Raw genomic sequence first — 25,490 nt, 5'->3', positions numbered from 1 at the left:
TATGGCTCCGCTCCCACTCTCCCTCCCCTGTATATATGGCTCCGCTCCCATTCTCCCTCCCTAGTATATATGGCTCCGCTCCCACTCTCCCTCCCTTGTATATATGGCTCCGCTCCCACTCTCCCTCCCCTGTATATATGGCTCCGCTCCCATTCTCCCTCCCTTGTATATATGGCTCCGCTCCCACTCTCCCTCCCCTGTGTATATGGCTCCGCTCCCATTCTCCCTCCCTTATATTTATGGCTCCGCTCCCACTCTCCCTCCCCTGTGTATATGGCTCCGCTCCCATTCTCCCTCCCTTATATTTATGGCTCTGCTCCCATTCTCCCTCCCCTGTGTATATGGCTCCGCTCCCATTCTCCCTCCCTTGTATATATGGCTCCGCTCGGCTCCCCCATCCTCCCCATCATACTTACCCTCACGTCGCTGAACTTCCTTCCCGTCGCTGAACTTCCCTCCCGTCGCTGAACTTCCCTCCCTGCATCTCGCGGCGCTTCAGCTTCTTCCTGTGCGGAGCGGTCACGTGATACCGCTCATTTAAGGTCCATGAATATGGACGCCACGCCTATGGGAGATGAGTGGCGTCCATATTCATGACCTTAAATGAGCGGTAGCACGTGACCGCTCAGCGCTGGATGAAGCCGCCGCGGGATGCAGGGTGAGTATCAGCTGCTGCAACACCCCCCGGCTCCCCTTGTGTCCGCGGACCGGCAAGGCACTGCAACGGCCCGGTGCTGGGCCGCGGACCGGCGGTTGGGGACCCCTGCTCTAAACAACTGAGCTCTCTTCCTAAACTCTTACCGCTTAATGTAATGTAATCTAACTCCACCCACCTCCCAGCACGTTTCGTGTTCCAAGCAGGGAGCCACCAATGGGTGCTTTGCTAAACTCCAAGCAGGGAGCCACCAATGGGTGCTTGGCTATACTCCAAGCAGGGAGCCGCCGAAGGTGCTTTGCTACACTACTTTGTGGTGTGGGATGCAGGTGTTGGAGCGTGGTCAGGAGTCTCCACCTTACACAAGAGGAGGTGCAGTACCTCTGTGGCGACTGAACCCTCAGGGGCGCCACATATACATACACATGTCACACAGTCAGACATAGCCCATACATTGCCCATCCATGTAACACCTCCACATAATAGCACCATTTAATCAGGTCAGTCTTTAACGTTCTCCAGAATCATGCTTATGGCTGCTGATGTCGATGCTTTCCTGAAGGTGGCACTCTTAGGTCCAGAGTGGAGGATCAAGGGTCAAATATGATTGCAGTATAAAAGTAAAATAGACCGGTCATATGGAGCGCAAGTGACGCAGTTCAGCTGGTATTTAAAGTCTTCATTCATTAGTTTCCAGAATGCGTTTAAACGGAATGGCTCCGTCTTCCTCAGGTGGCAGTTAACTATAGTGTGTGCCTATTGCTTCCAGAGCTGCAGAGGTTACTTGAAACCCTCCTCCCCCCTTGTGTGAAGAAACTTTTCAGGTTTATACTCCCGCTCTTTCCCACTACAATGGCGTCTGCGGAGCTGAGGGACGAGCTGAACTGCTCCATCTGCCTGAGCCTCTATACAGATCCCGTATCCCTGAGATGTGGACACAACTTCTGCCGCTCGTGTATTGTGAGTGTGCTGGATGCCCAGGAGGCGGCTGGAGGGTATTCCTGTCCTGACTGCAGAGCGGAATATCCGGAGCGTCCGGCCCCGGAGAAGAACCGGAAGCTGAGGAACATAGTGGAGCGTTTCTCATCTACTCAGCCTGGTATGGAGGAGACCAGGATCTTCTGTACTTACTGTGATTCTCCTGCCCCGGCAGTAAGAACTTGTCTACAGTGTGAGGCGTCTTTTTGCGGAAAACACCTAAGCAGACACAGTAAGTCACCAGAACATACCTTAGTTGACCCCACTGTTACCCCGGAGGAAAGAAAATGCTCCACACACAAGGAAGCGCTAAAATACTACTGTCCTATAGACACCGCCTGTATCTGTGTGTCCTGCTGGGTGGTCGAAGACCATAAGGGACATGATTGCGCTCTATTGGACGTGGCCTTTCAGAAAGAGAAGGCAAAATTGGAGAACATAATGGAGATACTGAGCTCTGAGCAGGAGGACATTGAGAAGAGAGTCCATAACCTACAGGATCATAGGAAAGATGAGAAGATGAGGTCCACCGCGATCACTAAGAGAGTCCACTACTCGTTCAAAGACCTCAGGGATCAACTGAGCGTATTAGAGAGAAAAGTCCTTTGTGAGATCTCCAGGCAGGAAAATCAAGTCTTGTTGCCAATCAGCAACTTAATCCAAGAACTCGAGAAGGAAAGATACGAGCTCGCAATTAAGATCCATCAGGCTGAGGAGTTGTGCAAGGTCCACGACCCTCTCACCTTCCTGTCGGAGCTGAACAGGAGTGATGGGTTTAGTCACCGGACCCCCGATGTCATTGGTGAGGTGAAGGACATTGGGACTCAGAACCACATGTCAGTCTCACAGGTCTTACACCAGGGACTTGCACGCTTTTCGGATGACATGTTTATGAGGATAAAGAGACAGTTCCCAGTGATGGAGAAATCGGACATATTACTGGATGTAGACACAGCCCATAATAACATTATTATATCTCAGGATCTCAGATCTGCTTCTCATACCGCTACATCACAGAACAGACCCGATGGGCCCAAGAGGTTCAAAACCCGTCAGGTGCTAAGTTCCCGCAGCTTCTCCTCCGGGAAACATTACTGGGAGGTGGACGTGAGTCAGCCGAGTAGTTGGATGATAGGGGTGGCTGGGGAAAGTCTGGAGCGAGAGGTGAAACAAAAATTTACTTATATTGGCTTCAATGAGAAATCATGGGCCATTGTTTGTGAGAAAAACCTTTTTGCAAGTCATAACAATATCCATAATCAGATGTTATTAGATTATCCTGTGCGGGTTGTGGGAATCTATCTGGACTATGAGGCCGGGCGTCTGTCCTTCTATCGTGTCTGTGACTCCATCAGACACTTACAGACCTTCACCGCCTCCTTCTCCGAGCCGCTCTATGCCGCTTTACATGTGTATGATAATTGTGTCATGAAAATCCTAAAATAATTACAACAAAATTGCAATAGTAAACTTTAAAATAAAAAAAATATTTAGCCCCCGACCTCATAAGATATTATTTAGCTGCAAGTTCCTTTCCCTTAATGTTTCCAATAATTTTAATCTATGTGTATGTAGTCAATGGCCTAACTATAGTCTGATAATCCTTGGTGTAAAATTTGGACCTGGGCCCCCACCTGCACATTGGGCAGATGTATGGGCCCTTCTAGCAGTCTAGATCCTATAAACACATGAATTTGCCCCCCATAATTATGTCCCCCATCCTGACTCTTTTTTGTAATAATCTCCCCCATACTTTGCCCAATGCTATAAGATTTTTCCCCATCCAGTGCCCCTTCATGGTATGATGATTCCAAAATGGTATAGTGTCCCCCATGCTGGTATAATATCACCAATTCTGATATAATATCCCAAATTCTGGTATAATGTCCCCCATCCTAGTATAAGGTACCACATTCTGGTATTATGTCCCAATGCTGCTATAATAGCCCCCATTCTGGTATAATGTCCCCTGTCCTGGTATAATATCCCCAATTCTGGTACAATGTCACTCATCCTAGTATAATATCCCTAATTTTGGTATAATTTCCCCCATCTTGGTTTAATATCCCCAATTCCTGTATAATGTCCCCAATGAATGCTGGTGCAATTTCCCCAATTCTGGTATAATGTCCCCCATCCTGGTATAATATTCCTAATTCTGGTATAATGTCCCCATCCTGGTATAATATTCCCCATTCTGGTATAATGTCCTCCATCCTGGTATAATATCTCTAATTCTGGTATAATGTCCACCATCCTGGTATAATATTCCCCATTCTGGTATAATGTCCTCCATCCTGGTATAATATCTCTAATTCTGGTATAATGTCCACCATCCTGGTATAATATTCCTAATTCTGGTATAATGTCCCCATCCTGGTATAATATTCCCAATTCTGGTATAATATCCCCCATCCTGGTATAATATTCCCAATTCTGGTGTAATGTCCCCCATCCTGGTATAATATTCCAAATTCTGGTATAATGTCCTCCATCCTGGTATAATATCTCAATCAATCAATCAATCAAATTTATTATCGCCAAGTACATATTACATATATACAAGGAATTCTTTGTGGCAAAGAGGCAACATAATATATAACAACAGATACAACAAGTAACATCTAACAAGACAGATACAGTATATAGTCTACACTTGACGATTTAATTGTTGAACAGAGAGTGGATAGAAGCTGTTCATATGGCGGTTGGTGCTGCATTTGGGGACTCTGTAGCGACGTCCTGAAGGGAGTAGTTGGAATGAGGAGTGTCCCGGGTGAGAGGGATCGGATGAAATTTTCAATGCGTGGGATCGAATACTCTTATCATAAAGATCCTGGATTTTAGGCAGGGGGGAGCCTATAATTCTCTCTACTGTTCTGAAAGTCCTTTGTAAGCGGAGTTTGTCATGCGCAGTGGCTCCCCCATACCAGACTATCAGAGAGGAACAAATCACAGATCTGATGACAGCATTAAAGAATAAGATCAGCAGATTCTTAGACAAACCATATCTTTTCAGCTGACGCAGGAAGAACATCCTCTGTTGTGCTTTTCTTATAACAGCATCCACGTTTTTCCCCCATTTAAGATCATGAGAGATGATAACACCAAGGAATTTGGTCTCTGTGACCCTAAGAACCACTTCGTCATGGATGTAGATTGGAAGTATCTCATGTTGATCTTTCCTAAAATCCACAACCATCTCAGCAGTTTTTTTAGTGTTGAGTACAAGATTATTGGCTTTACACCAGTCACATATTCTTTCCACCTCACTCCGATACAAGTCTTCAGCATTTCCCCTGATGAGACCAATCAGTGTCATATCATCGGCAAATTTCAAGATTTTTACTGAGTCTGCTGAAGAGATGCAATCATTCGTATAGAGAGAAAACAGTAACGGGGACAAAACACACCCCTGAGGTGCCCCGATGTTTGTGACCAAGGTGTCCGAAGTGAATGGTCCAACTTTTACACTCTGTATCCTGGCTGTCAGGAAGTTATAAATCCACAAGCATAAGTTGAGAGGGACTCCAAGAGCTACCATTTATCTCTAATTCTGGTATAATGTCCACCATCCTGGTATAATATTCCTAATTCTGGTATAATGTCCCCATCCTGGTATAATATTCCCCATTCTGGTGTAATGTCCTCCATCCTGGTATAATATTCCCAATTCTGGTATAATATCCCCCATCCTGGTATAATATTCCCAATTCTGGTATAATGTCCTCCATCATGCTATAATATTCCCAATTCTGGTGTAATGTCCACCATCCTGGTATAATATTCCTAATTCTGGTATAATGTCCCCATCCTGGTATAATATTCCCAATTCTGGTGTAATGTCCCCCATCCTGGTATAATATTCCCAATTCTGGTATAATGTCCCCCATCCTGGTATAATATTCCTAATTCTGGTATAATGTCCTCCATCCTGGTATAATATTCCCAATTCTGGTATAATGTCCCCCATCCTGGTATAATATTCCCAATTCTGGTATAATGTCCCCCATCCTGGTATAATATTCCCAATTCTGGTATAATGTCCTCCATCCTGGTATAATATCTCTAATTCTGGTATAATGTCCCCCATCCTGGTATAATATTCCCAATTCTGGTATAATGTCCCCCATCCTGGTATAATATTCCCAATTCTGGTGTAATGTCCCCCATCCTGGTATAATATTCCCAATTCTGGTATAATGTCCCCCATCCTGGTATAATATTCCCAATTCTGGTATAATGTCCCCCATCCTGGTATAATATTCCCAATTCTGGTATAATGTCCCCAATCCTGGTATAATATTCCCAATTCTGGTATAATGTCCCCCATCCTGGTATAATATTCCTAATTCTGGTATAATGTCCTCCATCCTGGTATAATATCTCTAATTCTGGTATAATGTCCCCCATCCTGGTATAATATTCCCAATTCTGGTATAATGTCCCCCATCCTGGTATAATATTCCCAATTCTGGTATAATGTCCTCCATCCTGGTATAATATCTCTAATTCTGGTATAATGTCCCCCATCCTGGTATAATATTCCCAATTCTGGTATAATGTCCCCCATCCTGGTATAATATTCCCAATTCTGGTGTAATGTCCCCCATCCTGGTATAATATTCCCAATTCTGGTATAATGTCCCCCATCCTGGTATAATATTCCCAATTCTGGTATAATGTCCTCCATCCTGGTATAATATTCCCAATTCTGGTATAATGTCCCCCATCCTGGTATAATATTCCCAATTCTGGTGTAATGTCCCCCATCCTGGTATAATATTCCCAATTCTGGTATAATGTCCTCCATCCTGGTATAATATCTCTAATTCTGGTATAATGTCCCCCATCCTGGTATAATATTCCCAATTCTGGTATAATGTCCCCCATCCTGGTATAATATTCCCAATTCTGGTGTAATGTCCCCCATCCTGGTATAATATTCCCAATTCTGGTATAATGTCCCCCATCCTGGTATAATATTCCCAATTCTGGTATAATGTCCTCCATCCTGGTATAATATTCCCAATTCTGGTATAATGTCCCCCATCCTGGTATAATATTCCCAATTCTGGTGTAATGTCCCCCATCCTGGTATAATATTCCCAATTCTGGTATAATGTCCCCCATCCTGGTATAATATTCCCAATTCTGGTATAATGTCCTCCATCCTGGTATAATATTCCCAATTCTGGTATAATGTCCCCCATCCTGGTATAATATTCCCAATTCTGGTGTAATGTCCCCCATCCTGGTATAATATTCCCAATTCTGGTATAATGTCCCCCATCCTGGTATAATATTCCCAATTCTGGTATAATGTCCTCCATCCTGGTATAATATTCCCAATTCTGGTATAATGTCCCCCATCCTGGTATAATATTCCCAATTCTGGTATAATGTCCCCCATCCTGGTATGGCGTGCATTCTAGTGCAGGGAGCCAGCAGGTCTCTGCGCCGTAATACATTTCACCTGACAGTACGTCCGAGGATGCACATCCAGGTGAAATTGGCATCGGCGCGTCCCCCTCCTGCACGGGCTTGGTCGTGGTCGCACCCTCTGTGACAGCGATTGTTATGCTCTTGAAAGGCCGGGGTCACACTTGTGAGTGTGATGCGAGAAACTCGCGCATCAATATCCGGCACTGCCACCGGCACTCGGGACTGGAGTGTGCGGCTGCATGTCTTTCTATGCAGCCGCAATGTTCACACAAAATAGTGTTTAACTTGAACAATAAAAACTCTTTTCTATGTCCTCTGGTTTGCTTGTGTCCCCTACATGTAGTATTGGAGAGATTGTGGGAGGGATTGCAAGAAGACCCATGTGACAGCAGCTGCCTCTTTTCATTGGCTCAGCCACCAAATCACTGCCTTTACAGTCACTGTCCCCACTGTAGTGGTCAGATAGTCCTCTACAGCAGTCCAGCTTTAGTAGAGGACTATCTGACCACTACAGTGTGAAAAAAAAATCCACCGTTTTGTTTGTGCCAATTCATCTCTGGAAAACACTCTCCTGTTGACACATGTATACTCTGCACATGTCTATTTTTTCTGCAGCACGGACGTCAACACGTCCCACACATGGATTACATAAGGTATGACATCTCTGTGCCGTCCGTGTGACACGTACCAGAATATAATGCAGAACAGAAATTACAGAGGTTTAGGTATTAGATGTCAAAATTTATAGATAAATATCCATGAGATATCTAGTTTCTTATGTGTGTGATTTACTGTGCTTGTTAATAAATAAATAATTGAAAAAAATCAACAACTTGGAGTCCGCCCCATTTTTGATAACCAGCAAAGGTAAAGCAGACAGCTGCAGGCTTATATTATCAGCCCAGGTAAAGCAGACAGCTGCAGGCTTATATTATCAGCCCAGGTAAAGCAGACAGCTTCAGGCTTATATTATCAGCCCAGGTAAAGCAGACAGCTGCAGGCTTATATTATCAGCCCAGGTAAAGCAGACAGCTGCAGGCTTATATTCTCAGACTGTAGTTGCCCCAAAATTGGTGCATCACATTAGATGCGCCAATTCTGGCTTTTTGCCCTGGTGTGGTGGCAATTGGGATAATGGTAGTTGGCACTGATGGAAGCTGTAATTTGTAAAAAATCACAGCTGGCATCAAGAGCTGTGGTTAGTAATCAGGCTCGGACTGGCCCACCGAGGTACCGTTGGATCCCTCGGTGGGCCCCGCCCGACCATGAATATCACTGAACAAGCCCGCTCGCAGCCCGGCCGCTCGTACCTGTAAATCAGATCATCCAAGTAGAAGCTGCAGAGCAGTACCGCAGCGCCGGCGCCGCCCCGATCACGTCTGCCCGGCCCCGGCCCGCCCGTACAGTGCGGCACCCGCCTCCGCCATTCGACTCAGCCACACAGCACACAGGGCAGGAAAGCAGCGCCGACTCCACCCCTGGTGTCCCTCACGTGACCGCGTCGTCTCTGTGTGTGTGCAGCCCGGGACAACGCGTCGCTGCCTCTGCAGAACCACCTCGGCTGCCTGTGACTGCTACCTACATCCAGCGCTGCTGCCTATTGCTGCTTCTGCATTAATGTAAGTAAAAGTGCAGTGCCACTGCCACCAATGTACAGGAATGGCATCTAGCACTGGGCCTTGTAATGGGCCCCCCCTCTGCCTGGTCTGTGTGGTGGGCCCCCCTCTGCCTGGTCTGTGTGATGGGCCCCCCTCTGCCTGGTCTGTGTGATGGGCCCCCCTCTGCATGGTCTGTGTGGTGGGCCCCCCTCTGCCTGGTCTGTGTGGTGGGCCCCCTCTGCCTGGTCTGTGTGGTGGGCCCCCCTCTGCCTGGTCTGCGTGATGGGCCCCCCTCTGCATGGTCTGTGTGGTGGGCCCCCCTCTGCCTGGTCTGTGTGGTGGGCCCCCCTCTGCCTGGTCTGTGTGGTGGGCCCCCCTCTGCATGGTCTGTGTGGTGGGCCCCCCTCTGCCTGGTCTGTGTGGTGGGCCCCCCTCTGTCTGGTCTGTGTGGTGGGCCCCCCTCTGCCTGGTCTGTGTGGTGGGCCCCCTCTGCCTGGTCTGTGTGGTGGGCCCCCCTCTGCCTGGTCTGTGTGGTGGGCCCCCCTCTGCCTGGTCTGTGTGGTGGGCCCCCCTCTGCATGGTCTGTGTGGTGGGCCCCCTCTGCCTGGTCTGTGTGGTGGGCCCCCCTCTGCATGGTCTGTGTGGTGGGCCCCCCTCTGCCTGGTCTGTGTGGTGGGCCCCCCTCTGCCTGGTCTGTGTAATGGGCCCCCCTCTGACTGGTCTGTGCGGTGGGCCGGCGCCGCTCTCTGCCTGGTCTGTGTAGTGGGCCGCTCTCTGCCTGGTCTGTGTAGTGGGCCCCCTCCACCGGACCATATGTAGTGGGCCCCCTCCACCGGGCCATATGTAGTGGGCCCCCCTCCACCGGGCCATGTAGTGTGCCCCCCTCTGCCAGGGCCTTGTAGTGTGCCCCCCTCTGCCTGGGCTGTGTAGTGTGCCCCCCTCTGCTTGGGCTGTGTAGTGTGCCCCCCTCTGCTTGGGTCATGTAGTGGCCCCCCTCTACCGGGCCATATGTAGTGCCCCCCCTCTGCCAGGGCCTTGTAGTGGGTCCCTCTCTGCTTGGGCTGTGTAGTGGCCCCCTCTGGTATCATGTCGATGTAGTAAGCTCCGTTCTGGTATCATGTCGATGTAGTAAGCTCCGTTCTGGTATCATGTCGATGTAGTAAGCTCCGTTCTGGTATCATGTCTATGTAGTAAGCTCCTTTCTGGTATCATGTCGATGTAGTAAGCTCCGTTCTGGTATCATGTCGATGTAGTAAGCTCCGTTCTGGTATCATGTCGATGTAGTAAGCTCCTTTCTGGTATCATGTCGATGTAGTAAGCTCCTTTCTGGTATCATGTCGATGTAGTAAGCTCCGTTCTGGTATCATGTCGATGTAGTAAGCTCCTTTCTGGTATCATGTCGATGTAGTAAGCTCCATACTGGTATCATGTCGATGTAGTAAGCTCCGTTCTGGTATCATGTCTATGTAGTAAGCTCCTTTCTGGTATCATGTCGATGTAGTAAGCTCCGTTCTGGTATCATGTCGATGTAGTAAGCTCCGTTCTGGTATCATGTCGATGTAGTAAGCTCCGTTCTGGTATAATGTCGATGTAGTAAGCTCCGTTCTGGTATCATGTCGATGTAGTAAGCTCCGTTCTTGTATCATGTCGATGTAGTAAGCTCCGTTCTGGTATCATGTCGATGTAGTAAGCTCCGTTCTGGTATCATGTCGATGTAGTAAGCTCCGTTCTGGTATCATGTCTATGTTGTAAGCTCCGTTCTGGTATCATGTCGATGTAGTAAGCTCCGTTCTGGTATCATGTCGATGTAGTAAGCTCCGTTCTGGTATCATGTCTATGTTGTAAGCTCCGTTCTGGTATCATGTCGATGTAGTAAGCTCCGTTCTGGTATCATGTCGATGTAGTAAGCTCCGTTCTGGTATCATGTCTATGTTGTAAGCTCCGTTCTGGTATCATGTCGATGTAGTAAGCTCCATTCTGGTATCATGTCGATGTAGTAAGCTCCTTTCTGGTATCATGTCGATGTAGTAAGCTCCGTTCTGGTATCATGTCGATGTAGTAAGCTCCTTTCTGGTATCATGTCGATGTAGTAAGCTCCATACTGGTATCATGTCGATGTAGTAAGCTCCGTTCTGGTATCATGTCTATGTAGTAAGCTCCTTTCTGGTATCATGTCGATGTAGTAAGCTCCGTTCTGGTATCATGTCGATGTAGTAAGCTCCTTTCTGGTATCATGTCGATGTAGTAAGCTCCGTTCTGGTATCATGTCGATGTAGTAAGCTCCTTTCTGGTATCATGTCGATGTAGTAAGCTCCGTTCTGGTATCATGTCGATGTAGTAAGCTCCGTTCTGGTATCATGTCGATGTAGTAAGCTCCGTTCTGGTATCATGTCGATGTAGTAAGCTCCGTTCTGGTATCATGTCGATGTAGTAAGCTCCGTTCTGGTATCATGTCGATGTAGTAAGCTCCGTTCTGGTATCATGTCGATGTAGTAAGCTCCGTTCTGGTATCATGTCGATGTAGTAAGCTCCGTTCTGGTATCATGTCGATGTAGTAAGCTCCGTTCTGGTATCATGTCGATGTAGTAAGCTCCGTTCTGGTATCATGTCGATGTAGTAAGCTCCGTTCTTGTATCATGTCGATGTAGTAAGCTCCGTTCTGGTATCATGTCGATGTAGTAAGCTCCGTTCTGGTATCATGTCGATGTAGTAAGCTCCGTTCTGGTATCATGTCTATGTTGTAAGCTCCGTTCTGGTATCATGTCGATGTAGTAAGCTCCGTTCTGGTATCATGTCGATGTAGTAAGCTCCGTTCTGGTATCATGTCTATGTTGTAAGCTCCGTTCTGGTATCATGTCGATGTAGTAAGCTCCGTTCTGGTATCATGTCGATGTAGTAAGCTCCGTTCTGGTATCATGTCGATGTAGTAAGCTCCGTTCTGGTATCATGTCGATGTAGTAAGCTCCGTTCTGGTATCATGTCGATGTAGTAAGCTCCGTTCTGGTATCATGTCGATGTAGTAAGCTCCGTTCTGGCTTCTTCCCTGTGTGAATTCCCTGATGTACATTTGATTTCTTTGGATTTGATTTGACAGAAACAAATTGTGAGTGAATAATTCATTGATTTTGAATGGAGCTTACTACATAGACATGATACCAGAACGGAGCTTACTACATCGACATGATACCAGAGGGGGCCACTACACAGCCCAGGCAGAGAGGGACCCACTACAAGGCCCTGGCAGAGGGGGGCCACTACATGACCCAAGCAGAGGGGGGCACACTACACAGCCCAGGCAGAGGGGGGCACACTACACAGCCCAAGCAGAGGGGGGCACACTACAAGGCCCTGGCAGAGGGGGGCCCACTACACATACCAGGCAGAGAGCGGCCCACTACACAGACCAGGCAGAGAGCGGCGCCGGCCCACCGCACAGACCAGGCAGAGGGGGGCCCACCACACAGACCAGGCAGAGGGGGGGCCCACCACACAGACCAGGCAGAGGGGGGCCCACCACACAGACCAGGCAGAGGGGGGCCCACCACACAGACCAGGCAGAGGGGGGCCCACCACACAGACCAGGCAGAGGGGGGCCCACCACACAGACCAGGCAGAGGGGGGCCCACCACACAGACCAGGCAGAGGGGGGCCCACCACACAGACCATGCAGAGGGGGGCCCACCACACAGACCAGGCAGAGGGCGGCCCACCACACAGACCATGCAGAGGGGGGCCCACCACACAGACCAGGCAGAGGGGGGCCCACCACACAGACCAGGCAGAGGGGGGCCCACCACACAGACCATGCAGAGGGGGGCCCACCACACAGACCAGGCAGAGGGGGGCCCACCACACAGACCAGGCAGAGGGGGGCCCACCACACAGACCAGGCAGAGGGGGGCCCACCACACAGACCAGGCAGAGGGGGGCCCACCACACAGACCATGCAGAGGGGGGCCCATCACACAGACCAGGCAGAGGGCGGCCCACCACACAGACCAGGCAGAGGGGGGCCCATTACAAGGCCCAGCGCTAGATGCCATTCCTGTACATTGGTGGCAGTGGCACTGCACTTTTACTTACATTAATGCAGCAGCAGCGCTGGATGTAGGTAGCAGTCACAGGCAGCCGAGGTGGTTCTGCAGAGGCAGCGACGCGTTGTCCCGGGCTGCACACATACAGAGACGACGCGGTCACGTGAGGGACACCAGGGGTGGAGTCGGCGCTGCTTTCCTGCCCTGTGTGCTGTGTGGCTGAGTCGAATGGCGGAGGCGGGTGCCGCACTGTACGGGCGGGCCAGGGGCCGGGCAGACGTGATCGGGGCGGCGCCGGCGCTGCGGTACTGCTCTGCAGCTTCTACTTGGATGATCTGATTTACAGGTACGAGCGGCCAGGCCGCGAGCGGGCTTGTTCAGTGATATTCATGGTCGGGCGGGGCCCACCGAGGGATCCAACGGTCCCTCGGTGGGCCAGTCCGAGTCTGATTACTAACCCCAGCTCTTGAAGCCAGCTGTGATTTTTTACAAATTACAGCTTCCATCAGTGCCAACTACCATTATCCCAATTGCCACCACACCAGGGCAAAAAGCCAGAATTGGCGCATCTAATGTGATGCACCAATTTTGGGGCAACTACGGTCTGAGAATATAAGCCTGCAGCTGTCTGCTTTACCTGGGCTGATAATATAAGCCTGCAGCTGTCTGCTTTACCTGGGCTGATAATATAAGCCTGCAGCTGTCTGCTTTACCTGGGCTGATAATATAAGCCTGCAGCTGTCTGCTTTACCTTTGCTGGTTATCAAAAATGGGGCGGACTCCAAGTTGTTGATTTTTTTCAATTATTTATTTATTAACAAGTACAGTAAATCACACACATAAGAAACTAGATATCTCATGGATATTTATCTAGAAAATTTTGACATCTAATACCTAAACCTCTGTAATTTCTGTTCTGCATTATATTCTGGTACGTGTCACACGGATGGCACAGAGATGTCATACCTTATGTAATCCATGTGTGGGACGTGTTGACGTCCGTGCTGCAGAAAAAATAGACATGTGCAGAGTATACATGTGTCAACAGGAGAGTGTTTTCCAGAGATGAATTGGCACAAACAAAACGGTGGATTTCTTTTTCACACTGTAGTGGTCAGATAGTCCTCTACTAAAGCTGGACTGTTGTAGAGGACTATCTGACCACTACAGTGGGGACAGTGACTGTAAAGGCAGTGATTTGGTGGCTGAGCCAATGAAAAGAGGCAGCTGCTGTAACATGGGTCTTCTTGCAATCCCTCCCACAATCTCTCCAATACTACATGTAGGGGACACAAGCAAACCAGAGGACATAGAAAAGAGTTTTTATTGTTCAAGTTAAACACTATTTTGTGTGAACATTGCGGCTGCATAGAAAGACATGCAGCCGCACACTCCAGTCCCGAGTGCCGGTGGCAGTGCCGGATATTGATGCGCGAGTTTCTCGCATCACACTCACAAGTGTGACCCCGGCCTTACAAGAGCATAACAATCGCTGTCGCAGAGGGTGCGACCACGACCAAGCCCGTGCAGGAGGGGGATGTGCCGATGCCAATTTCACCTGGATGTGCATCCTCGGACGTACTGTCAGGTGAAATGTATTGCGGCGCAGAGACCTGCTGGCTCCCTGCACTAGAATGCACGCCACCGGCCAATCAGAGGCCAGCAGCAGACGTTGGTTTGTCAGTGACACACGGCACATGGCAGTGATGTCATGCGCTGCTCGTAGTGGCACGCTGAAGTCAGCTGTCAACTCCGCACGGCGTGGGAGAGGGGAAGGTGAGTAGAATCGTTTGTCTCTTCTTAAAATATCCTAAACAAGAACGGAAGGTGGACCAGGATGGAGGACATTACACCAGAATTGGGAATATTATACCAGGATGGGGGACATTATACCAGAATTGGGAATATTATACCAGGATGGGGGACATTATACCAGAATTGGGAATATTATACCAGGATGGGGGACATTATACCAGAATTGGGAATATTATACCAGGATGGGGGACATTATACCAGAATTGGGAATATTATACCAGGATGGGGGACATTATACAAGAATTGGGAATATTATACCAGGATGGGGGACATTATACCAGAATTGGGAATATTATACCAGGATGGAGGACATTACACCAGAATTGGGAATATTATACCAGGATGGGGGACATTATACCAGAATTGGGAATATTATACCAGGATGGGGGACATTATACCAGAATTGGGAATATTATACCAGGATGGGGGACATTATACCAGAATTGGGAATATTATACCAGGATGGGGGACATTATACCAGAATTGGGAATATTATACCAGGATGGGGGACATTACACCAGAATTCGGAATATTATACCAGGATGGGGGACATTACACCAGAATTTGGAATATTATACCAGGATGGTGGACATTACACCAGAATGGGGAATATTATACCAGGATGGGGACATTATACCAGAATTAGGAATATTATACCAGGATGGTGGACATTATGCCAGAATTAGGGATATTATACCAGAATGGGGAATATTATACCAGAATAAGGGATATTATACCAGGATGGAGGACATTATACCAGAATGGGGGATATTATAGCAGGATAGGTGACCTTATACCAGAATTGGGGAAATTGCACCAGCATTCATTGGGGACATTATACAGGAATTGGGGATATTATACCAAGATGGGGGAAATTATACCAAAATTAGGGATATTATACTAGGATGAGTGACATTGTACAAGAATTGGGGATATTATACCAGGACAGGGGACATTATACCAGAATGGGGGCTATTATAGCAGCATTGGGACATAATACCAGAATGTGGTACCTTATACTAGGATGGGGGACATTATACCAGAATTTGGGATATTATATCAGAATTGGTGATATTATACCAGCATGGGGGACACTATACCATTTTGGAATCATCATACCATGAAGGGGCACTGGATGGGGAAAAATCTTATAGCATTGGGCAAAGTATGGGGGAGATTATTACAAAAAAGAGTCATGACGGGGGACATAATTATGGGGGGCAAATTCATGTGTTTATAGGATCTAGACTGCTACAAGGGCCCATACATCTGCCCAATGTGCAGGTGGGGGCCCAGGTCCAAATTTTACACCAAGGATTATCAGACTATAGTTAGGCCATTGAATACATACACATAGATTAAAATTATTGGAAACATTAAGGGAAAGGAACTTGCAGCTAAATAATATCTTATGAGGTCAGGGGCTAAATATTATTTTTTTTATTTTAAAGTTTACTATTGCAATTTTGTTGTAATTATTTTAGGATTTTCATGACACAATTATCATACACATGTAAAGCGGCATAGAGCGGCTCGGAGAAGGAGGCGGTGAAGGTCTGTAAGTGTCTGATGGAGTCACAGACACGATAGAAGGACAGACGCCCGGCCTCATAGTCCAGATAGATTCCCACAACCCGCACAGGATAATCTAATAACATCTGATTATGGATATTGTTATGACTTGCAAAAAGGTTTTTCTCACAAATAATGGCCCATGATTTCTCATTGAAGCCAATATAAGTAAATTTTTGTTTCACCTCTCGCTCCAGACTTTCCCCGGCCACCCCTATCATCCAACTACTCGGCTGACTCACGTCCACCTCCCAGTAATGTTTCCCAGAGGAGAAGCTGCGGGAACTTAGCACCTGACGGGATTTGAACCTCTTGGGCCCATCGGGTCTGTTCTGTGATGTAGCGGTATGAGAAGCAGATCTGAGATCCTGAGATATAATAATGTTATTATGGGCTGTGTCTACATCCAGTAATATGTCTGATTTCTCCATCACTGGGAACTGTCTCTTCTTTAGATCCATCAGATTATCGATAAAGTTCCCCAGTCCTTTGTGTAATATCTGTGAGACTAGGCCTTCATCCACACACAGAGCATCTCTTTCATCACTTGTGACCTCACAGCTCCCGTCACTGATGTCACCATGTTTTATCTCTTTTTGCAGAAAGGTAAGTGGATCTGTGACATTAAATAATCCCTCAAGACTATAACATTTCTTGGCCAGTTTGTCCACATGAAGCTCTACCGGTTTGACCAGTTCGGTGACTGATAGTAACACCTGATTCCTCTGTCTGCAAATCTCTCCCTGGATTCTCTTCTCTAGATCATCCAGCTTCTTCCTGAGATTAGTAAATAGGAGAGCGACTCTGTCGGTGAGTCCGGAAGATTTCTTTCTCTGTTCTGTGCCATGATCCTTCAGATTCTGGATTCTTTTTTCAGCTTCTTCTCTGTTGGATTTAATTTCCTCTAAGACAAATTGTATTTTCTCCTTCTTTTTCTCAGTGGCCTCATCCAGTAGCTCCACATCATGACCCTTATGGTCTCCGGCCACCCAGCAGGACACACAGATACAGGCGGTGTCTATAGGACAGTAGTACTTCAGCACCTCCTTGTGTGTGGAGCATTTTCTTTCCTCGAGGGAATCAGTGGGGTCAACTAAGGTATGTTCTGGTGACTTACTGTGTCTGCTTAGGTGCTCTTCACAAAAAGACGCCTCACACTGCAGACAAGTTCTTACTGCCGAGGCAGGAGAATCACAGTAAGTACAGAAGATCCTGGTCTCCTCCATACCAGGCTGAGTAGATGAGAAACGCTCCACTATGTTCCTCAGCTTCCGGTTCTTCTCCAGGGCCGGACGCTCCGGATATTCTGCTCTGCAGTCAGGACAGGAATACCCTCCAGCCACCTCCTGGGCATCCAGCACACTCACAATACACGAGCGGCAGAAGTTGTGTCCACATCTCAGGGATACGGGATCTGTATAGAGGCTCAGGCAGATGGAGCAGTTCAGCTCGTCCCTCAGCTCAGAAGACGCCATTGTAGTGGGAAAGAGCGGGAGTCTAAACCTGAAAAGTTTCTTCACACAAGGGGGGGAGGAGGGTTTCAAGTAACCTCTGCAGCTCTGGAAGCAATAGGCACACACTATAGTTAACTGCCACCTGAGGAAGACGGAGCCATTCCGTTGAAACGCATTCTGGAAACTAATGAATGAAGACTTTAAATACCAGCTGAACTGCGTCACTTGCGCTCCATATGACCGGTCTATTTTACTTTTATACTGCAATCATATTTGACCCTTGATCCTCCACTCTGGACCTAAGAGTGCCACCTTCAGAAAAGCATTGACATCAGCAGCCATAAGTATGATTCTGGAGAACGTTAAAAACTGACCTGATTAAATGGTGCTATTATGTGGAGGTGTTACATGGATGGGCAATGTATGGGCTATGTCTGACTGTGTGACATGTGTATGTATATGTGGCGCCCCTGAGGCTCAGTCGCCACAGAGGTACTGCACCTCCTCCTGAGGTGTGGTATCCCACCATCCAGGTAAGGTGGAGACTCCTGACCACACTCCAACACCTGCATCCCACACCACAAAGTAGTGTAGCAAAGCACCTTCGGCGGCTCCCTGCTTGGAGTATAGCAAAGCACCCATTGGTGGCTCCCTGCTTGGAGTTTAGCAAAGCACCCATTGGTGGCTCCATGCTTGGAACACGAAACGTGCTGGGAGGTGGGTGGAGTTAGATTACATTACATTAAGTGGGAAGAGTTTAGGAAGAGAGCTCAGTTGTTTAGAGAGTTGGAGAGAAGAAGATCCCTGGAGAGAGGGATAGATGGATGGAAGTGCTGCGGCAGATCCCAGTGACCTGGGTCTGCTGGCACAGGAAAGGAAGAGAGAGCAACATAGACTGAAAGCCTGACTCTCCATAGAAAGGATTAGTACGGAACGTGAGGAGTGGACGTGGGTTAGAAGAAAACCCTTCCTAGAAGTTCTAAGCGCAAGGCCGGGGCCTGGTCCCCAAGGTTGTACGGATACTAATGGTCCTGCAGCAGACAGCGGAGGAATAGAAGTAGTGACCACTTTATTCCCACACAAGACTTGGGGGCACAACAGCAACTGGATAGTGAGCCGGGACTTAGTAGCAAGAAGTCCCCGAAGCAGGCTACAGCTGTCTGCCGTACAAGTAGAGTTCATAGGAACATCGGACAGGAGGATCTCCAGTGTAACTCAGTACTAGGAGTACTTCATCTAAAGGCGCTATAAGAGGAGACGTTCAGAAAAGGCACATGTTGGCGGAGTGTTGGAAAGGAGTATTCCATCTGGCCTGGAGGTTGACTGAGTCCCTGACCCGGAGGACATGGCACGGAGGCAGGCACCTGTGTGTACTACAGACTGTGAGTAAAGCTTTGGAACTACATGTCCTCCACTTATTCCCTGCGCCATCCCGCCTAGCACAGCCACCACCTCTGCGCCTGACACTACACGATCTACGTGTCACTTCACCTACACTGCCCTGGGACTCCAGCCCTGCCTGCGGAGGCCTATAACATCACTGCTGCACCACACCATCTGTCCCAGAGGATCTGTCTGCAGCGTCGGCTTACATGTCTATTGCCGAACACCACAGGTGGCCTCACGAATCACTTATAAACTTTCATCACCATAAGCACACTGAAACAACCCCTTTTACAATGAGCACCCAGGGCCACGGGCCGGGTCACAGCTGCCATGACCTCTCCCATTGGAGCCCATCGGGCCCGGTACCAAGTACCCCACAGCCATGGGTGTGAGGGCGACCCATATATATATATATATACAGCTCTGGCAAAAATTAAGAGACCATGTTCAGTTTGTCTGATTTTTCTCTTTATAGGTATATTATTGAGTAAAATGTAAAAACAAGTTCATAATCATTTAGAAACAACAATACCAATGTTTTAACTTAGGAAGAGTTCAGAAATCAATATTTTGTGGAATAACCATGATTGTTAATCCCAGCTTTCATGCTTCCCACCAGTCTTTCACACTGCTTGTGGTGCAAAATTGTAATCAGTTCTTCTTTGTGTGATGGCTTGTGACTATCCCTCATCCTCTTGATTACATTCCAGAGGTTTTTAATGGGGTTCAGGTCTGGAGAATGGGCTGCCCATGACAGGGTTTTGATGTGGTGGTCTCTTAATTTTTGCCAGAGCTGTATATAAAGGTAGCACACCAAGCTAGTTAGGCATCTTCCAACTTCCCATCTCCATCACCCTCTCCTATTAGGTTTTCCCTTTCATTGTGCCCTTTTCCTTTAGGTTTCCATTATGTATGTTATTGTAAATATCCTATTTGTAATAAATCCACTTTTAAAGATCCAGTATGTCTTGTTAATTAATATTAACTGGCCCCTAAAACTCAGCAGATTCTACAGCGGTCAGTCTTGAGGTAATCTTGGAACGGATACTCAAACGAGTCCTTGTCATGGATTGTGTGACATTATAAACCCACAATCAGGAATGTACATATGTAAAATTCCCTCAAACTTTCCCATCTCCGCTGCATTAATAGGTGTCTGTGATACTTGCCAAATACAAATGTATGGTTTTGGGATATAAATTTTCTCCACTTAGATATTTGCCTGGATCCCCATTAATTTCATTAGAGAAATAAACCTCTCCTTCCCGCGATGAAAGGACTGCAGTTATTAACATTCCCTTCATCTCCGTCATGGTGGTTTCATCGATTTACTGGGTTGGTTACATGGCCACTACTTCCTTTCCGAACCCTGTTGTTCGCCCAAACAGTAATTTTCCCCCTCATATTGGGTATCGGCGTACTCAAGAGAAATTGCACAACACATTTTGTGGGCCATTTTCTCCCGTTAATCTTGTGAAAATAAAAAAATTGGGCCTAAAACAACATTTTTACAGGGAAAACGTGATTTTTTTATTTCCACGGCTCAGCGTTATAAACTTCTGTGAAGCCCTTGAGGCTTCAATGTTCTCACCACACATCTAGATAAATTCCTTGAGGGGTCTAGTTTCCAAAATGGGGTCACTTGTGGGGGATTTCCACTGTTTAGGCACATCAGGGCTCTCCAAACGAAACATTTCGTCCGCTGTTGGTTCCAGTCAATATTGCATTACAAAAATCAAATGGCGGTCCTCTTCAGAGCCGTGCCGTGCACCCAAACAGTAGTTTTCTACCGTATTTGGGGCATCAGCGTACTCAGGAAAAATTACACAAAAAAAATTTATGGTGCATTTTCTCCTCTTACCCTTGTGAAAATGCAAAATTTGGGGTTAAAGTAACATTTTTATGGGAAAAAGTAAAACTTAATTTTTTTTCCTTCCACATTTCTTTAGCTCCTAGTGTGGCGCCCCTGAGGCTCAGCCGCCACAGAGGTACTGCACCTTCTCCTAAGGTGTAGTGCCCCACCATCCAGGTAAGGTGGGAACTCCCTGCCACACTCCAACACCTGCATCCCACACACAGGATAGTTCAACAGGGACACCTAGCAGCTTCAGGCTGGGGGTAGCAGAGCACCCTTCGTGGAACCCTGCTTCGTAACACGAGATGTGCTGGGAGGTGGGTGGAGTTAGTATAAAAAGAATGGGAAAGATAGAATTAGAGTTCAGTCCCTTAGGGGGCCGTCAGAGAGAGGTGGTCAGTCTCCCAGAGAGGGGGACAGGCTGAGAGAAGGTCGGTCGGGACGGAAGCCACTGAGACAGGAGTGAGGGTCCCTGGAAGAAAGAAAGAAAGAATGTGCAGCTGCCTCAGTGACCTGAGCCAGCTGGCACGGGAAAGAGAGAGAGACGTAGAACTGTAACCTGCATTTCCATAAGAGAGAGAGAGACAAGTACGGAACGAAGTGGAAGAAGAACAGAGAGGAGGAGTGGGTTGGATAGGAACCCTGCCTATAGGGTCTCAGCGCACGGCCGGGGCCCGGTCACCGAGGTTGTATGGACACGTATGGTTCTGCAGCAGACACCGGTGGAGTAGTTGGCTGTAAATGCACTACTCCCATCTAAGACTTGGGACACAACAGCGAAACGGATAGAGAGCCGGAACTCAGGAGAAGGGAGTCCCCGAAGCAGGCTACAGCTGTCTGTCATACAAGTGAGAGAGTTGTTAGGAACATCTGACAGGAGGAACTTCAGAGAACCACGGTGCTGGAGCTCTTCACACCAATAGGCGCTATAGAGGAGTTGTTCAGCAAAGACACATGTTGGAGGGGTGCTGGCGGGGAGAGCCCTATCTTGCCTGGAGGTTGGCTGGGCCTCTGTCCCGGAATCGCTTCGCAGTAAAAAACGCAGCATGCTCATTAATTTTGCGGAATCGCGGCGATCCCGCACCCATAGGAATGCATTGTTCCGCTTACTTCCCGCATGTGGCTGTGCACACCATGCGAAAAGTAAGCAGAACAATTGCGGATGGTACCCACGGTCCGGAGGAGAGGAGACTGTCCTCCGGGCTTTGGGTACCATATCCCTGTAAAACATAGAATTTAAGATAAAAAATGGTGTTATTCTTACCTTCCGACGTCCCGCGCAGCCTTCCCGCCTCTCTCCATGCTCTCGTTTCCAGTAATCCTTTGCGAAAATGCCCGCGATGACGTACATTCTCGCGGGATCGCGAAGTCTCGCGGTCATCGCGAATGACCGCGAGACGTCACGATTCCGCGAGAACGTACGTCATCACGGGCATTTTCGCAAAGGATTACTGGGAACGAGAGCGTGGAGAGAGGCAGGAAGGCTGCGCGGGACGTCAGAAGGTAAGAATAACACCATTTTTTATATTATTTTTTACATTTTATCTTTTACTACTGATGCTGCATAAACAGCCTCAGTAGTAAGAAGTTGGTCACACTTGTCAAACACTATGTTTGACGAGTGTGACCAACCTGTCAATCAGTTCTCCAAGTGATGCTACAGATCGCTTGCAAAATGCTAGTTTTTCCGCGGGAAAATCGCGGGAATTTAAAATGCGATTTTCCCGTGGAATGGAATTCCGGAACTCTCGCGGTAATTTCCGTGAGAGTTCCGCTACGTGTGAACTTAGCCTGAAGCTTTGAAACTGCAAGCCCTGGTGTCCTCCATTCATTCCCGCATCAGCACCGCTACATTGGGGGTATCAACATCTACACCATCCTGTGCCCCTACTCCTCCATCGCACCTATACACTGCCCTGGGACTACAGCTCCACCTGTGGGGAGCTACACCATCTTAGCTGCATCACACCATCAGTCCCAGTGGATCTGCAAGCAGCGCTGGCTTACCATCTTACTTGCCAAATACCACGGGTGTCGTCACGAACTTTATATTACAACCAAACACCACCGCCATTGATATTGGGGCCCAGGGCCACAGACCGGGTCGCCGCTGCTTTGACACATCATCCCCCTGACACCGGCCCGGTACCGAGTACCCCACAGCCCTGGGTGAAGCGAGGACGACCCACTATGATGCACCTGAAAAGTTAATACACTTTTTGAATGTGGTTTTGAACAGTTTGAAGGGTGCAGTTTTTAGAATGGTGTCAATTTTGAGTACTTTCTGTCATATACACCCCTCAAAGTCACTTCAAATGTGATGTGGTCCCTAAGAAAATGATTTTGAAAATGTTGTTGGAATTTGCTGATTAACTTTTAATCCTTCTAAAGTCCTAATAAAAAAATATATATGGTATATTTCAAAAATTGTGCTGATGTAAAGTAGACATGTCGGAAAAGTTATCTATTAACTATTTTGTGTTACATAACTCTCGGGTTCAAGGGCATAAAAGGGCATGTCTCTGAGGAAGAACCTGGTGTAAGGTTCGAAACGCGTCAGGCGTGGGGGGTCTGTTTTCCCCTTTATGGTTTTATCATGAAATTATGTGAATAAAACTTATCGTGGATTTTATCAAGTCTCCAGTGCCGGATCTTCCTTCTCTCTTCATGTTTGCAACACATGGTGGTCAGCCATTTGATCCCTAGGCACGACCGGCTTACAGGACTATTTTGGTGAGCACAAATTTCCCTTTCCCTTTCCTAATTTTCTAAACATCTCCATGACAACAGACAATAAATCCTGTGTCGTCCAGGTAGTATAGACAATAAAGTTAGGTAGGATGCAATACATACACAGAGATTAAAATGATTAAACACTTTATGCTTTACTGTCAGCATTTTGTTGTAATTATTTTATGATTCTGATCACGCAATTACTATATAGACAGAAAGCGGCATAGAGCGGCTCGGAGAAGGAGGCGGTGAAGGTGTGTAAGTGTCTGATGGGGTCACACACCTGATAGCAGGACAGACGCCCGGCCTCATAGTTCAGATAGATCCCCACAACCCGCACAGGAGAATCTGACGCTAGCTTTTTATGAATATTGTTATGACTTGCAAAGAGATTTTGCGCAGTAATTACAGTCCAGGATTTCTCGTTGAAGCCAATATAAGATTTCTTCTCGCTCACCTTCCTCTTTAGACTTTCCCCGGCCACTCCAATATTCCATCTTTCGGCCTGACTCACGTCCACCTCCCAGTAATGTCTCCCGGAGGAGAAGCTGCGGGAACTTAACACCTGTTGGGATCTGAACCTCTTGGGCCCATCGGGTCTGTTCTGTGATGCAGCGGAATAAGAAGCAGATCTGAGATCCTGAGATATAATAATGTTATTATGGGCTGTGTCTACATCCAGTAATATGTCTGATTTCTCCATCACTGAGAACTGTCTCTTTATCTTCATATCAATCAGGTCATCAGCAAAGTTCCCCAGCCCTCTGTGTAATATCTGTGAGACTAGACCTTCATCCACACACGGAGCATCTCTTACATCACCGATGACCTCACAGCTCCCGTCACTGATGTCACCGGCCTTTACGTCTTGTAGAAAGGTCAGTGGATCAGTGAGATTACATAGTCCTTCAAGATGATTCATGTCCTTGGTCAGTTTGTCCACTTGAAGCTCCACCTGTTCTACCAGGTCAGAGACTGAATGTAAGACCTGATCCTTCTGTCTGGAAATCTCTCCCTGGATTCTCTTTTCAAGATCATCCAGCTTCTTCCTGAGATCAGTAAACAGGAGAACGACTCTGTCACTGAGTCCGGCTGATTTGTTTCCCTGTTTTGTCCCGTGATCCTTCAGATTCTGGACTCTTTTTTGAGCTTCTTCTCTCTTGTACTTTAGTTTCTCCATAACAGGCCTCAGTTTTTTCTTTGCCTTCTCAGAGGCGACATCCAGTGGCTCAACTTCATGTGCCTTATGGGCTCCGGCCACCCAGCAGGACACACAGATACAGGCGGCGTCTACAGGACAGTAATATTTCAGGCTCTCATTGTGTGCGGAGCATTTTCGATCCATAAATGACACTGTAGGTTCAATGAGATTGTGATTCACTGACTTATTGTGGGCTGTGAGATGTTCCTCACACATGGAGGTCTCACACTGCAGACATGTCCTCACTGCCGGTACAGGAGACTTTGTACAGTAAGTACAGAAGATCCTGGTCTCCTCCATACCAGGCTGAGTAGATGAGAAACGCTCCACTATGTTCTCCAGCTTTCGGTTCTTCTCCAGGGCCGGACGCTCCGGATATTCTGCTCTGCAGTCAGGACAGGAATACCCTCCAGCCGCCTCCTGGGCATCCAGCACACTCACAATACACGAGCGGCAGAAGTTGTGTCCACATCTCAGGGATACGGGATCTGTATAGAGGCTCAGGCAGATGGAGCAGTTCAGCTCGTCCCTCAGCTCCGCAGACGCCATTGTAGTGGGAGAGAGCAGGAACCAAGTTCCTTCATTTAGGAAGGGGAAAGGGCAGAGATTCTAAAGTCACATTAACCCTTACACTTCTGGAAGTGGCAGTCACACTATACAGAGAACCTCACAATGCAGAGCTGCTGCTTGAAGTAAAACTAATAAGGCATCTGAGTAAATTATGAGACTATTACAAGTCACCAAGCAGGTCTATGGCCGGTGTG

At 47.7% G+C, this 25,490-nt stretch overlaps 2 protein-coding genes across 2 annotated transcripts; one reads left to right on the top strand and one right to left on the bottom strand.

Annotated features, from left to right (window-relative positions):
- The first annotated feature begins 1,497 nt into the window (after positions 1-1,497).
- On the top strand, positions 1,498-3,109 carry LOC141069203 (E3 ubiquitin-protein ligase TRIM7-like). The gene has a single exon (XM_073558628.1). It carries the CDS (start codon positions 1,508-1,510, stop codon positions 3,077-3,079), a length of 1,572 nt encoding a protein of 523 aa, XP_073414729.1. The 5' UTR covers positions 1,498-1,507; the 3' UTR covers positions 3,080-3,109.
- Positions 3,110-14,795: 11,686 nt separating this feature from the next.
- Positions 14,796-25,381, bottom strand: LOC141069302 (uncharacterized). Its single transcript, XM_073558753.1, has 2 exons — positions 23,707-25,381; positions 14,796-17,656 (listed from the first exon to the last, which is right to left on the bottom strand). Exons 1-2 carry the CDS (start codon positions 25,273-25,275, stop codon positions 16,001-16,003), a joined length of 3,225 nt encoding a protein of 1,074 aa, XP_073414854.1. The 5' UTR covers positions 25,276-25,381; the 3' UTR covers positions 14,796-16,000.
- Positions 25,382-25,490: the final 109 nt, after the last annotated feature.

The sequence above is a fragment of the Dendrobates tinctorius genome, unplaced genomic scaffold (genome assembly GCF_039654945.1).
Source record: "Dendrobates tinctorius isolate UK_male_01 unplaced genomic scaffold, ASM3965494v1 ptg000257l, whole genome shotgun sequence".
Taxonomy (NCBI): Eukaryota; Metazoa; Chordata; class Amphibia; order Anura; family Dendrobatidae; genus Dendrobates; species Dendrobates tinctorius.
The sequence above is the reverse complement of the archived record's forward strand: the minus strand, read 5'-3'. Positions and strand labels throughout refer to the sequence as shown.

What these genes read in the sequence shown, in the direction of transcription:
- LOC141069203 (XM_073558628.1), top strand. Translation starts at nt 1,508, where the DNA reads ATGGCGTCTGCGGAGCTGAGGGACGAGCTGAACTGCTCCATCTGCCTG.
- LOC141069302 (XM_073558753.1), bottom strand. Translation starts at nt 25,275, where the DNA reads ATGGCGTCTGCGGAGCTGAGGGACGAGCTGAACTGCTCCATCTGCCTG. An exon ending in ATTGCGTGATCAGAATCATA is followed by an intron (nt 17,657 to 23,706) that starts AAATAATTACAA and finishes TATTGCTTCCAG; the next exon opens with AGCTGCAGAGGTTACTTGAA.